At 48.4% G+C, this 14,205-nt stretch overlaps 1 protein-coding gene across 1 annotated transcript; it reads left to right on the top strand.

The window, feature by feature from the left end:
• The first annotated feature begins 458 nt into the window (after positions 1–458).
• UNC119B (unc-119 lipid binding chaperone B) lies at positions 459–13,603 on the top strand. The gene is made up of 5 exons (XM_003932178.4): positions 459–752; positions 3,852–3,965; positions 7,123–7,234; positions 7,365–7,537; positions 9,638–13,603. Exons 1-5 carry the CDS (start codon positions 509–511, stop codon positions 9,748–9,750), a joined length of 756 nt encoding a protein of 251 aa, XP_003932227.1. The 5' UTR covers positions 459–508; the 3' UTR covers positions 9,751–13,603.
• The last annotated feature ends 602 nt before the right edge of the window (positions 13,604–14,205 follow it).

Genomic DNA, 14,205 nt, shown 5'->3' with positions numbered 1-14,205 from the left:
AGATAGTAACACCTTGCAGGGTTGTTGTGAGGAGTCTGCCCTATGGCACGTGTCCTGACATATAGCGAGTGCGCAGTAAACGTTGTCCATCCTTCTTGTTGGTGTGATTACTGGGAACTGGTTGCCATTGTGCTGTTGGTACTGGTGGTAGAACTCTTGGATTGAGAATGCCTAGATGGTGCACTGAAGATTCAGTGTGCTCGTTCAGAACAGGAGGATGAGGAGGAAAGTTTATATGACGTAAATTCATTTGATCGTAAGATATGCATTTAAAGATCGTGGGCGACCAGGCACCCTTAGGCCCTCCACCCGGCAGGACCAAAGTTGGGGCAGAGCCGCTACCCCGCCCCCGGTCCCCGCCCCGCCCCGCCCCGCCCCGCCCCGCCCCGCGGCCCCGCCCACTCCCGCCCTGGGGCCTGGTCCCCCGGTGCCGCCAGGCCCTGGGCCCCGCCCCCGCTCTCCATAGTTACCGCGCTGTGGAGGCGGCAGCCATCTTGGCGGCGGAGCGATGAGCGGGTCGAACCCGAAGGCTGCGGCCGCGGCGTCGGCAGCTGGGCCCAGGGGGCTGGTGGCTGGCAAGGAGGAGAAGAAGAAGGCGGGAGGCGGCGTCCTGAACCGCCTGAAGGCGCGAAGGCAGGCGTCCAACCACGCGGCCGACGACGGCGTCGGGGCAGCCGTCACGGAGCAGGAGCTGCTGGCGCTGGACACCATCCGGCCCGAGCACGTCCTGCGCCTCAGCCGGGTCACCGAGAGTGAGTGCCGCGCGGGCCGCGCCCTCCCCTCGCGCCGGGCCCCGGCTCCTGGAGCCCAGTGCGGACCCGGCGGGTCAGGCCGCGCTTTCCGCTGCCCCGCCGGCAGTGGTCTGCCCCCGCCACGCTCCCGTAGCTCTGCTGGGGAAGGGCTCTGCTGGGCTTGACCGCGTTCCTGTGAGTCCGCCACGCTAGGGTGCCCCTCAGCAGGTCGGTTCCCCGGGTGGGCCGGACCTGTTTGGGCAGAGGGCCCGGGTCAGCTGAACCGGATCCTCCTGAGCCGGCCGGGAGCCGACGTCCCCTAATAAACGGGCCCCTGGACCCGCCGTCTGGAACCCCGGCCATCCGTGAAGTTCCCGTGCAGCCGGGCGTCCCCGGCCCTCTGCCCCAGCCCCGCAGCTCCCTGGCAGGCCAGGAGCCCTGCCTGCTTCCTCCGGCCCGGCGCGGTGGCCGCGCCTCCCTCCTTCTCTGGGTCCGAAGCCTTGCGCCTTAGTGTGCAGGTGGGTTCTTACCCACAACACATGGCCGTGGCATTTTCTGCCCATTAAAACTGTGCCACATGAATAAAGTTTCAGTTTGTGTACAAACTCCGACATGTGAATCCTGCTTTTGACATTTATTCTCGTGAATTAGGAATGATTTCAGGGTTTCAGAAATGCGTTTCCTGCACAAAAGGCAACCGTCCTAAGCTTTTTCATTGATAGGAGGATGGGGGGGAAGAAAAATATTGCCCAGTCCCTGCCCTGGGTGACCTTCCTTTTTCTGTTCTCTGTCAAGCCAATCCCTGACTTGACGTCTTTGCTCTTGCTGCTGTCTTCCCCCCCCCCGGAGTGTGCGGTCACAGTTAGGCCTATCTTGCCCTGCCCATTATTCCCGCCCTTCAGTCTCCTAACCCTGTGGCGACAGCAGCATTCCCTGATGATCGAAGGCTGCGGTGGTGTCTGAATTGCTATGCCAGTCGGCCCAGGGCTGCTCAGGGGCACCTCAAGTTGCTGATGGCAGCTCTAGTAATCTGGGTGGAAGTTTTGGTCCACCTGTGCGAAAGGGCATTCTCATCTCCTCAAAGAGTTTTAATTTGATTCTAGGTATTTGGATGCCCCCATTTCCTAGCACTGTTTGGGTTGGGACTGTCTTAGCAGTCCTGAAGGTATCTTTAAGACATTCTTGCTATTCAGTTTTATTGCAACAGTGCGAAAAAGCTTTTTTATCTGAACCAGTTTTCATTTGGAGCTCTGAAAGTACACAGTGCTCAGCACCTGGTCTTGGTAACCTCATGCCCTCTCCTGCCATCAAAGGCGAGTTAGGGTATTCTGTGCCTGGCCCTAAGCGGCATTCTCAGTGAGCACTCGGGTCCTGTTTGGGGGCTTGGCATTGTTGATCATTGTTCAGACCCACCTCTGCAGCTTCTTGGAGAAAGCCACAGGTCAGAGCCTGGCAGCCTCTTTGTTATTCTTCTTAACGTCTTGTTCACTCTATCTAGCAGGTTATTTGAGTACTCTCTAAGGGTGCAAAGCCAAAGTTAGCGTTTTTAGCAGTTACAGAATAATAAGTTCTCTTGCTGCCTTACTAAAGAGACAACTTGTGGCTGGGTGTGGTGGCTCACACCTGTAGTCTGAACACCTTGGTAGGTTGAGGCACGCGGATCACGAGGTCAGGAGTTCAAGACCAGCCTGACCAACATGGTGAAACCCCATCTCTACTAAAAATACAAAAATTAGCCAGGCATGGTGGCACGCACCTGTAATCCTAGCTACTTGGGAGGAGGAGAATCGAACCCAGGAGGCAAAGTGAGCAGAGATGGTGCCATTGCACTCCAGCCTGGGTGACAGCATGACTCTGTCTCCAAAATTAAAAAAAATTTAAAAAGAGACAACTTACTTGTAAAACACAAAAACAACTAACTCAGGCTATAAAAGATAAAGCATCAAAATGAGTTGTGGAAAAGGTGGTATCTGGAATCATTCTGGAAAGAAATCAGTGAAATTTGCTGTGATCAGTATTATTTGAATTAGCTGCTCAGGTTGTCACATCTACTTACTTGGGCCTAATGCCTTCACCAGCAGCTGTATCCTGTTGCCTAGATATGTATGGTCTACTGTATGATTTTGTGTAGCCCACAAACTAAGAATGGTTTGTACATTTTTAAATGGTTGAAAAAAACTTTAAAATCTTATAACACGTGGTTATGTAAAATTCATATTTTAGTGTCCATAAATACAGTTTTATTGGAATATAGCCACAGTCATTCATTTGCGTATTGTCTGTGGATGCTTTGTGGCTACAGTGACAGAGTTGAGTAGTTGTGACAGAGACCATGTGGCAGCAAAGCCTAAATTATTTAGAATCTGGCTCTTTACAGAAAAATTTGCTGATCTCGGCTTTCTTACACTGGCAGTTGGCAAACTAGCACTAGCAAACTAGCACTGTATTATCTGCTAAATCAGTTTAAATGTTTTAGATTGGAATTCCATACAAAGTTCTGCCCTGTTGTGATATCCAACTTGATAGATAATGAAAGATTTTTAGGTGTTTCCAAAGAAATCCCCCTTTTCTATCCTAGTTTCTTTCTTTCTTTTTTTTTTGAGACAGAGTCTCACTCTGTTGCCCAGGCTGGAGTGCAGTGGTGCGATCTCTGCTCACTGCAACCTCTGCCTCCTGGGTTTAATCGATTGTTCTGCCTCAGCCTCCCAAGTAGCTGGGTGCGCCCCACCACACCTGGCTAATTTTTGTATTTTTAGTAAAGACGGGGTTTCACAGTATTGGCCAGGCTTTCTTGAACTCCTGACCTCATGATCTGCCCTTCTTGGCTTCCCAAAGTGCTGGGATTACAGGCATGAGCCACTGCACCCAGCTTTCTATTTCTAACAGTTTTTTAAGTTTTCATCCAAAGCAAGTCCTTGTTCTTTTTTTTTTTCTTTGTTGGATCCCCTAATTTTGTTTATATGACTTCTGCTAACGATAACACAAGAGAAAGTTTTTGGGAGTATTTTAAGTGTATTGTGTAAGAAAAAATCTGAGTTTGCTTCAAAACTTGAGAATTTAAAAAATGGTAGTTTTGGAGGATTGTTTAACAGTATTGGTTTCTCTCTCTCTCATTTTCAGATTATTTATGTAAACCTGAAGACAACATCTACAGTATTGATTTCACCCGCTTCAAAATTCGAGATTTGGAGACAGGGACAGTGCTTTTTGAGATCGCCAAGCCTTGCGTTTCAGGTAGGCCTCAATGTTGTAGTGACCACTAGACATTGGTTTCGAGCCAAAGGTCTTTGAAACTCAAATCTTTGTGTGCCACTGCATCCTGTTTTTTGAACCCCACTGTGTCCCACTTCTATGACTTCTTCCCATGGCCTGGTTTGAAGCTGTGTTCAGATGCTGATGCTTGTTGAATGTCTCTGCTGGTCACTGTTCCACATTTTTCTGCACATCAGTGTATGTAATCCTCACATCTGTGAGGAGTTACTGTTATCTCCATTTTACAGCGAAGAATCTGAAGCCTGGAATCCCCAAGCAGCACTTGCCTCAGGTCCTGTGCTTGTTCATCTTACCATGTTGCCTCTAATTGGGAGAGAAATCCTTGAAATTAAACTATAATGAGGAAAACTCACCTGAGCCTAGAGCCCTCTTGGAGGGTGATAGGAAGGATTCCAGTCCAGACGTGAGGCAGTTTGAACCATCTTCTCACTCTCCTTTACATAGTGCCATGGATTTCCCAGTAAGTCCTGGTTTGGATATTAATCTTGACCATTTTCTGAAGGAACAGACCCAGGAACTCAACTACTTGGGGTTCCTTAAATTAGCCTCCAAGAGCCGCTTGCTGGGCTTGTGATACAGTGCCAGGGTGATTCATTCTGGCCAGGGGACCACAGAAGCCTTTGGAGCACCTCATTGGAGGTTTAGCGCCCTCTGGAGTTAGTCATTTGTTAGAACACTGGTACAGATACCAGTAATGTCAGCGTGGTTTGTAAGCTTATTTTAATAAGTGTTTCTTGTCTGATTTGCCACTCAGAAAGAGCCTGCAAATTTGATAAGGCCCTGATTTTACCCCTACCTGGTGGTATTTATGCTTTCATAATCTAATACTGACCAGTGCTTCTAAAGGCTCAAGCTTGTGGGTAGTTTTTTATTGGGATGGTCAGATCAGGATCAGCTAGTTTCCTGGGTCTGTGGTGTTCTCATTCCTAAGCCACATATCCCAGTACCTGGGACATTTCAAAGACTCCAGGCCTACTACAGGTTTGTGGATTTGGATTAGACCCAGAGTTGTCATTTCAGTATAAGACAGAACTGTTTAAAGAAGTTCAGCTGAAGATACTGTAAAGTATCTTGATGTTCAGTCTCTCTAGTTTTTACATTTAAGGATCTTGATTCACTTGAATATCCCCACGTTGAGGCTGGGTGCCGTGGATCATGCCTGTAATTCCAGCACTTTGGGAGGCAGAGGCCAGCAGGTCACTTGAGCCCCAGGAGTTTGAGACCAGCCTGGGCAACATGGTAAAACCCCATCTCTACAAAAAATTAGCCAGGCATCGTAGCACATTCCTGTGATCCTACTACTCAGGAGGCTGCTTGAGCCTGGGAGATCAAGGCTACAGTGAGTTGTGATTACTCCATTGCACTTCAGCGAGGGTGGCAGAGTGAGACCCTATCTTAAAATAAGTCAATAAATAAAATATAAAAAAGAATAGCCGGGCGCGGCGGCTCAAGCCTGTAATCCCAGCACTTTGGGAGGCCGAGGCGGGTGGATCACAAGGTCAAGAGATCGAGACCATCCTGGTCAACATGGTGAAACCCCGTCTCTACTAAAAATACAAAAAAAATTAGCTGGGCATGGTGGCGTGTGCCTGTAATCCCAGCTACTCAGGAGGCTGAGGCAGGAGAATTGCCTGAACCCAGGAGGCGGAGGTTGCGGTGAGCTGAGATCGCGCCATTGCACTCCAGCCTGGGTAACAAGAGTGAAACTCCGTCTCAAAAAAAAAAAAAAAAAAAAAAAAAGAATATCCTCACACTGAAATCAGTACCTTCCTGCAGCACTTGTTCTGATGAAGTTGAATCCCCAAGATTTACTCTCTCAGTCCATTGTTGGAGCCAGGGTTCTAGAGTCTCTGGGTGTGAACCCCTACTCAACCTAGTTGCCCAGTCGCTCTTGGGCTTGTCAAAGGCAGAGATGTTTGATGCTGAAAAAGACTTCTCTTATGTTGTACTCATGTACAGCTTAGACCTGGAGAAAATATCCTCACTGGACACTGGCAGGTACTAACTCCTATTCACATTAGAATGCTTGTTCTCTGATTCAATTTTACAAATCTTTCATCTCCTGGGTTCAGGAATGGACTAAACCAGAGACCAGCATTAACCTTGTAGGGCCCCCCACATCTGCTTCACCCTTTCCCAGGTGGTAAGGGTTAGTTCTGGTATGGCCTAGAAATAGACATCAGTCAAGGAACTATAGTATCCGAAGGCTGTAGGTCAGTGTCTTCTATTTAAATAACAAAAGTATTTCTAGTGGTTTATCTTTGCATGTCTGCCAGAAATTTTTATATTCACTGGAAGAACTTTTTGATAAATGTCAACTTTTTTTTTTTTTTGAGACAGAGTTTCACTCTTGTTGCCCGGGCTGGAGTGCAGTGGTGCCCCCTTGGCTCACTGCAGTTCCTGCCTCAGCCCCCCGAGTAGCTGGAATTACAGGCACCCACCACCACGCCTGGCTAATTTTTATATTTTTAGTAGAGACGGGGTTTTACCATGTTGTCCAGGTTGGTCTCAAACTCCTGACCTCAGGTGATCTGCCCTCCTCAGCCTTCCAAAGTTCTGGGATTACAGACATGAACCACCATGCCTGGCCAACAAGTGTCAACTTCTGTAGTTCTGTAGTCTCATTCTTTTAGGTTAGTGACCAGCGCTTCAACTTGGTCAGCTATAGACCTTGTCTGTATAATACAGACCATGTCAGGTGCCCAGTTCCCAGCTTGTGTTTCAGCCTTCACCCTTAGGATATGGCATAAGTCCCCAAATTATTTAAAAAAAAAAAAAAAGGTGTTGGAGAACAAGCCTTGAGTCAGATGGACCTGGATTCAAATCCCTGTTCCCTCCTCTTACTGCTTGAGGGACTTCAGACATGTTACCTGACTTCTCTGAACTTGAGCTTCCTGATCTGTAAAATGGAGATAGTAACACCTTGCAGGGTTGTTGTGAGGAGTCTGCCCTGTGGCAAGTGTCCTGATATATAGCGAGTGCGCAGTAAACGTTGTCCATCCTTCTTGTTGGTGTGATTACTGGGAACTGGTTGCCATTGTGCTGTTGGTACTGGTGGTAGAACTCTTGGATTGAGAATGCCGAGATGGTGCATTGAAGATTCTGTGTGCTCTTTCAGACCAGGAGGAGGATGAGGAGGAAGGAGGGGGAGACATAGACAACAGTGCAGGACGTTTTGTTCGTTACCAGTTCACACCGGCATTTCTCCGCCTCCGGACGGTCGGGGCTACGTGAGTACCATTACTACCTGAGGGGAGAGCATTCTGTTTGTTCACAGAGAAGAATGTTTTCGGTTGGGTTTTGGGTTGGCTTTAGAGGTGGGAGGAGACAAAGTCGGGCTCACAGAGATTTATTTTCCAGGGTGGAGTTCACAGTGGGAGACAAACCTGTGTCAAACTTCCGGATGATCGAACGGCACTATTTCCGGGAACACTTGCTGAAAAACTTTGACTTTGATTTTGGCTTCTGCATTCCCAGCAGTAGGAACACTTGTGAACATATCTATGAATTTCCCCAGCTTTCGGAGGATGTCAGTATGTATCCCCTGACTCTTACAGCAGTCTCAATTCTGAGGGCTACAAAGAATAAACCCTGAACTCCATCTGGTCAAGTGCCCAGGCTTTGTCACATGGCAGTGGTGACATGATGCGTATTTAGTCATTTGACCTCAGGCTTCTCATTTCCTATTGCTCCTGGCTCCTGTTTCAAAGTCTGACTCTGCCTGTATGGGAGCAATGAAGTTTTTTTTAATTTGAGATGAGTCTCTCTCTGTTGCCCAGGTTGGAGTGCAGTGGTGCGATCTCGGCTCACTCCAACCTTTGCTTCCCAGGTTCAAGCGATTCTCCTGCCTCAGCCTCCTGAGAAGCTGGGATTACAGGCATGCGCCACCATGCCTAGCTAATTTTTGTATTCTTAGTAGAGACAGGATTTCACCATGTTGACCAGGCTGGTCTCGAACTCGACCTCGTGATCTGCCTGCCTCAGCCTCCCAAAGTGCTGGTGTTAGAGGTGTGAGCCACTGCGCTCGGCCCCCCACTTTTTTTTTGAGACAGAGTCCCGCTCTGTTGCCCAGGCTGGAGTGCAGTGGTGCAGTCTTGGCTCACTGCAACCTCCACCTCCTCCATCAAGTGATTCTCCTGCCTCAGTCTCCTGAGGAGCTGGGATTACAGGTGCCTGCTAGCATGCCTGGCTAAATTTTTGTATTTTTAGTAGAGACAGGGTTTCACCATGTTGGTCAGGCTGGTCTCGAACTGAACTCATGATTCGTTCGCCTCAACCTTCCAAAGCACTGGAATTACAGGTGTGAGGCACCGCGCCCAGCCTGAAGGTTTTAATAATACAGGCCCTCCTTTTAGATGCCTCCTGTGGGAAGACAGTGCCTAAGGGAGATAAAAGGAGGCCTGTGCCCATCCCATCCCCAGGCCTTGTCAGTTTCTTCGACTTTGGCCTAGCCATCTCAGGTTAGCGTCCTCTGGGAATAGTTAGGGAAAATTCAGGGCATTTATGAGGGTGTGAATGGAATCCTGTGACTAGTGATGCCTTCAGTTGCCTTGTTGGGGAGGATCCACTGATTGGTCCTCTCAGAATCCCAGGTCCTTAAGAATTGTCATATTCTGAAAGCCAGGTACCCTATACTCGTGTGGCAGTGCAGTTCCCAGGTAAAGTGAGGATTGCTGAGATGTGGGGCAGTGTGTTGATGACAGCATCTGATTCTGACTTGAACCCCTCTCCCCAAGCTGGCTGGGATATATAGATGCTTGCAAGAAAAGATTATGTATAGTGTTACAAGTTTTACCCATGAAGCCAAATCAGCTTGGAGGGCAATATTCTGCATATAAACCAAATAGTTTTGGCATTGGTGGGATCAAAGAACTTTAGAAAATCAGTTTCACTTTTTGAAAACTGTGATGAATAACAGCACTTCCTCCAGGGAACTTAAAATGCCATGTAATCATTAACTCAAAACTTATCAGAGGTAGTAACTATTAATTATCTTTACCCTCCAGTATGGTTAAAGAGGTCTGGGCAATTGCCTGAACAAACGGAAGACTTCAATTTAGATTCCAAGACAAGCAGACCTATTGCTGGATCATTTGCGAGTTAATATCCAAAAAGTCTCCGGAGAAGGCTCCCTGCTCCCTGTGTTCCCTGTGCTCATTCCCACCTAGGATTCCTTGGGTTGTCAGGGGTGCATGCGGGAGGTGGGCATAGTGAGGCCCAGATTTCTGAATTTGGACTGGAATATCTAGAGGTGGGCCACTGACCAGAGGTCAGGGCTTGCTTCAGTCAGCTGGGAGCACTGAGTAAATAGGTTGGGGGGGGTCCATGTTACCAAGAGTGTGACCACATTTCCCTGGCGTCTTAGCTGAAAAATCCGGGCTGGAGATGACAGAGGAGGCCATGGCGGAGAGCTGATTGCATCCTTATGTTGAAATGCAGATTGTGTTCAGTTTGGGGGCCTCGGGTCTCTCCAGCTGTCAAGGGCTGGCTCCCTCTGTTCGGTCCTCATCGTTATTCTGGCAGAGTATACTCTGAAGTGCTGGCTTGTTTTGGAAGGGATACAAAGTTTTCTGCCACTTACCCTGTGTAGCAGACTCAAACATAATTATTTGCTTTTTTTTCCCACTTTGCAGTTCGTCTGATGATTGAAAATCCTTACGAGACCCGCTCTGACAGCTTCTACTTTGTTGACAACAAGCTGATAATGCACAACAAGGCTGATTATGCCTATAATGGAGGCCAGTAAGTGCTGCAGGAGTAGACAGGGGAGGTGCTTTGCCGCGGCCACAAGATCCTGGCACACAGGGGTGATGGAAGCTGCAGTTTGTCAACATGCATCTGGAACCTGACCCCAGGAAGCCAAGGCTGGGGTGGGACTTTCCTGTGTGCCAAAGGAGGTGCCAAACAGTGCTGTGTTTTCTTCCCCAGTATTTTTTCTTCCCTTTTTTCTCCCCCTGTCCCTTAGGTCTCAGAGGTACTATAGTAAAGTAAAAACTTAGGATAAAGCTCCTGGAATCCAGATGAAAAAAGTTTTATTTTTCTGTAGTTCTGGCTGCCTGTTGGTTGTCTTGACGAGCTCTTTGTCTCTCCAGGCATAGCTGTGCCTGGTGCGAAGGCTCCGGCCAAGCCCACTGGCAGGTCTGCAGCTCTTGAGGTTCCTGGGTGCTGTGGGAAGCCGAGAGGTTTGCCTCTTCCAGGTAGCTCCTCCTCTCCCCTCTGGAGTTGCCCTCAGCACAGTCTGCCCTTGGTCTGTGTAAAGCAGGCATCCCCACACTTTTTACACAGGGGGCCAGTTCACTGTCCCTCAGACCGTTGGAGGGCTGCCACATACTGTGCTCCTCTCACTGACCACCAATGAAAAAGGTGCCCCTTCCTGAAGTGCGGCAGGGAGCCAGATAAATGGCCTCAGGGGGCCACATGCGGCCCACAGGCCATAGTTTGGGGACGCCTGGTGTAAAGTCTTACACCAGCTGGAAGAAACTTGAAAGAGTTGGGGGTGGGAAGGTTCCAAGAGTGGAGGCACCAAGAGATGAGGATGCTGCCAAACTGAAGGATCTGCCTTGTGGAGAGGCTGCTGCTCTGTTTCACCTCCAGAGTCATCAGCCAGCCCTCCTGGGGATAGACCAAGGTTTCAGCCTGGCAGTGCCTTCTGTTCTCATTCTGGAGGACAGATAAGCTTGCTCCGCTTCTCCTGGCTCCTCCCTTCTGAGTCTCTTATGAAATAGAACGCGTCAGCTCTGCTCACAGAACAGTAGTATCTCGAGGCCAGAGAGCAAGACTTGAATTTTGTTTATTTCCAGACTTCTTTTGGGGAGGTTTTATAAAATGACTGGTGTTCCCAGCATATATGATACGGGGTTAGACTTGTGATTGTATTAATCAGCTTCCTGGGGCTAATCTGGCTTATGTTTGGGAGGATATGCTTAAAAATCAGCAGCAAGTTTCTAACGGAGAGATTTGACTTTTCTCTGCACTGCACAGCCTGGAGAGTTGGCTTTTGATGGGGATTTGCCTCCAAATCTCTTTGTAGATTTCTTATTTGGGGGGGATTTCCTATGTACCTTTCTACTGAAGTAGTTTCTGGAACTGTCCTGGTGGATCAGAGTTACGTAATACAATCAGATCCTTCACACTGCTAGTTAGAATTGTTTTAGGTGTTCAGAAAGGATGAAATAGGCTGAGGTGGCCTGTCAGAGTGATATCTTCTCATAAAAGTTCCCTTGCACATCTGTAGGCCGCTTTTGTCCTCAGACCCTTAGTGGACAGACTCCATGACCCTCTGATGAGATGATTGATGTGGTCAGGGTCCAGTTAACATCAGTAGAAGAATGTCCCTAGGAAAGACCCAGGTATCTGGTAAGTGACTGTGAGGTGTCACAGTACCTGTGACAGGAGAGCTGTGTCCCAAAGTGCTTGGGAGAAAAGCCGTATGGGGGCCAGGGACAAAAGAGACAGCACGTGGCCACAGAAGTTCCTGTGCATCCACCACCAGTGCTGCTCCCTGGGTGGGCTCTAGAGTGAGTGGCCCTGAACCTTGGCCCAGTGCTTTGTACCAGGCCAGAGTCTTGGCGATGCCACATGCTGGCAGCTTTCCCACTGAGAAGGTCCTAGGTTACCCCCATGTGTTGGCATTGGATTCAGCCCTGAGAGAGGGAAGAGACCATGCACCCTGTGGAATGGGTTCCTTCTCACCAGACCGGCCACACTCAGAACTGGCGTCCACTGTAAATCCAGGTGCCTTATGTGTGGCTCTGTCCCTTATGCTGCTGGGGAAAGCTGCATAGCCATTGTTCCCACCTCCTCATTGGCAGATGTCAGCACAGTTAGCACTGTCTCCTCACCTTCTGTTTTTCATTGTGGCTCCTCAAATGGGATTTGCATGTTCCTGTCAAGCTTAATAACAGTCCCTTCTCTCTTTGACAGAGGCCCAGGTGGGGAGTTTTTACTATTTGATATTTGAACATTATCTGGGATGTGGTTCTGGAGCTACCCAGAGCTCTGCTCAGTAGAGTGTGTCTTGGAAACGTGCCCCTGGGCAGACTGTATCTAGTACTCTAGTGGGCTAGCTCTTATCTGCAGTGATTGCTTTTGCTAGGAAGAGGACCTGGAGGAAGGAGGAGGTGGGCAGTCTGGCTTGGGTTGTGCTGTATCCTCTTCCTTGTTAGCTTGCCTTAGTCTCACTGGAGACCATTTGCGAACAGTGCTTGGTCCATGCCCAGCAGGACAGGGCTTTATTGCTCCTGAAAGTCTGGTGTTCTGTATCTGGGGCTCTGGATTCCTGTGCCTAGCTGCTCAGGAAATCTTGAGAAGCATTCCCACTCTGGGGTGTTCACCAGGATGAGTTTGAAATTCAAGCCTTTCCTTGTTACCTGAGTTGGGGAGAAAAAATTGCAAGGCATACTTTCTCTGAAAGTAACAGAACCAGTCAGGCTGCCATGTTATTAAGGAATCGGAACTGTTGACAGCAGTTAGCTTGTGGGTGATACAATGGGAGGGAGAAGAAAAACTACCTGCATAGGGGGCCCTGCCCTCTGTCAGGAGGTGGGAGCACATTTCATCAGAATAGCAGGCCCACCTGCTGCCACAGGGCTTGCCTGCTCACCCTTCCCCTCTTGCCTCGGTTCCTCTGCCTTGCAGTCTCCTGGAGAGGGGCCGCTTTTCCTGTACAGCCTTTGGGCCAAGATGCCCTTCTAGCTTCTCCAAAGAAGATCCTAGTTTATTTCATTCTGTGTTTTAAAAGTTAAACAGAGGACATAACAAGTAGAAGAAGTTTTGGGCTAGGGTAGGCTGTTGTCTCCTTATGTATTAGCTCAATACTATTTTGGAGAGAAAGCATTTTTTCAGCGCGTACTTCCTGAAGACACCTCAGTCTTTGGGCCATTTGATTTGCAATACATAGGATGGAAGAACGTGATTTGGGGCTGACCATAAACTGGAAATTCGTGAAATGGCAGTGATTGGGCAATTGTCAGTTTATGTTTTCAGTTGAAGTGGAACTCATTTCTGGGGTGGATTTAATAGGCTTGTGTCTAATGTACAAACTGGGCGAGTCCTGCCTTAGTGTGTCCTGCCCCACTGCTAGGTTTCCAGAGTATTCTTTTTTCCCCTCTGTAAAGTTACTTTCTTCTGATGCCCAGTGTCACTATGATGTCAGTGAGGTTTGGGGGAGAGGACACTGTGTCCTGAAGTTCACAGGACAGACTCGTTGTCCCAGTGCATGAGGATTCCTGTGGCATAAGGTGCTGCTGTACCTGATGTAGGAGCCTAATCATTGAACCATTGTGTTACTCACATTCCATGTCACAGAACATCTCAGCCTCAAGAAGGATCTGCTGGAAGTGGATTTACCCCTTGTTTTACAAAGGACTGTGTAAAGTCATTGAAGTTGTAAAAGTCTATTTTTTTTCCTGTAAATCTATTTTTTACAGAATATAAGAAACATCAATGACCTGATCTGTCCTTCCTCCTGCTCCCCACTTCACCCAAGATCCGCATTCCAGTTTTTATTGTCTTTGTGTCCAAAGTAAACTAGGTGACTTATTTGTATAAAATGTTATTTTGCCACAAGAGACAGTAATAAAAGAAAGATTTTCACAGTACGTCTCCCTTATCCTGTCTCCTGATTTGTCTCCCCTTGTGTTGCTTAGCGGTGCAGGGGTGGGGTGGGGGCTCCAAGTGTCTCTTATTTCGGCTATTATTTGGCCCTTCTGTAAGTAGTTTAGCTAGAGTATAGCTGGCTTCTAGGGTTATTGGGGAATTGTACTGTAATTTAGGTTTAGTATATTTGCTTTATATTTTCCCAGAGTGAGTGGCTTTGTGAACTGAAAGTTTACATGCATGTTTTAAAGGTAGGCTTTTTTTTTTTTTTGAGACAAAATTTCACTCTTTTTTCCCAGGTTGGAGTGCAGTGGCATGATGGTGGCATCACACTCCAGACTGGGCAAAGAGAGCACAGTGGTGGCTGACTGCAACCTCTGCCTCTTGGGTTCAAGTGATACTCCTGCCTCTGCCTCCCTAGTAGCTGGGACTAAAGGTGCCCGCCGTCACGCCTGGCTAATTCTATATTTTTAGTAGAGACAGGGTTTCACCGTGTTGGCCAGGCTGGTCTTGAACTCCTGATTCTGCCCGTTAGCTTCCCAAAGTGCTGGGATTACAGGTGTAAGCCACTGTGCCCAGCCATAAGGTAGACTTACTAAGGAAT

This window comes from Saimiri boliviensis, chromosome 7 (assembly GCF_048565385.1).
Source record: "Saimiri boliviensis isolate mSaiBol1 chromosome 7, mSaiBol1.pri, whole genome shotgun sequence".
In the NCBI taxonomy this organism is placed as follows: Eukaryota; Metazoa; Chordata; class Mammalia; order Primates; family Cebidae; genus Saimiri; species Saimiri boliviensis.
This window is presented reverse-complemented; position numbering and strand designations above follow the sequence as displayed.

What these genes read in the sequence shown, in the direction of transcription:
- UNC119B (XM_003932178.4), top strand. Translation starts at nt 509, where the DNA reads ATGAGCGGGTCGAACCCGAAGGCTGCGGCCGCGGCGTCGGCAGCTGGG. An exon ending in CCTCAGCCGGGTCACCGAGA is followed by an intron (nt 753 to 3,851) that starts GTGAGTGCCGCG and finishes TCTCATTTTCAG; the next exon opens with ATTATTTATGTAAACCTGAA. An exon ending in CCAGCTTTCGGAGGATGTCA is followed by an intron (nt 7,538 to 9,637) that starts GTATGTATCCCC and finishes CCCACTTTGCAG; the next exon opens with TTCGTCTGATGATTGAAAAT.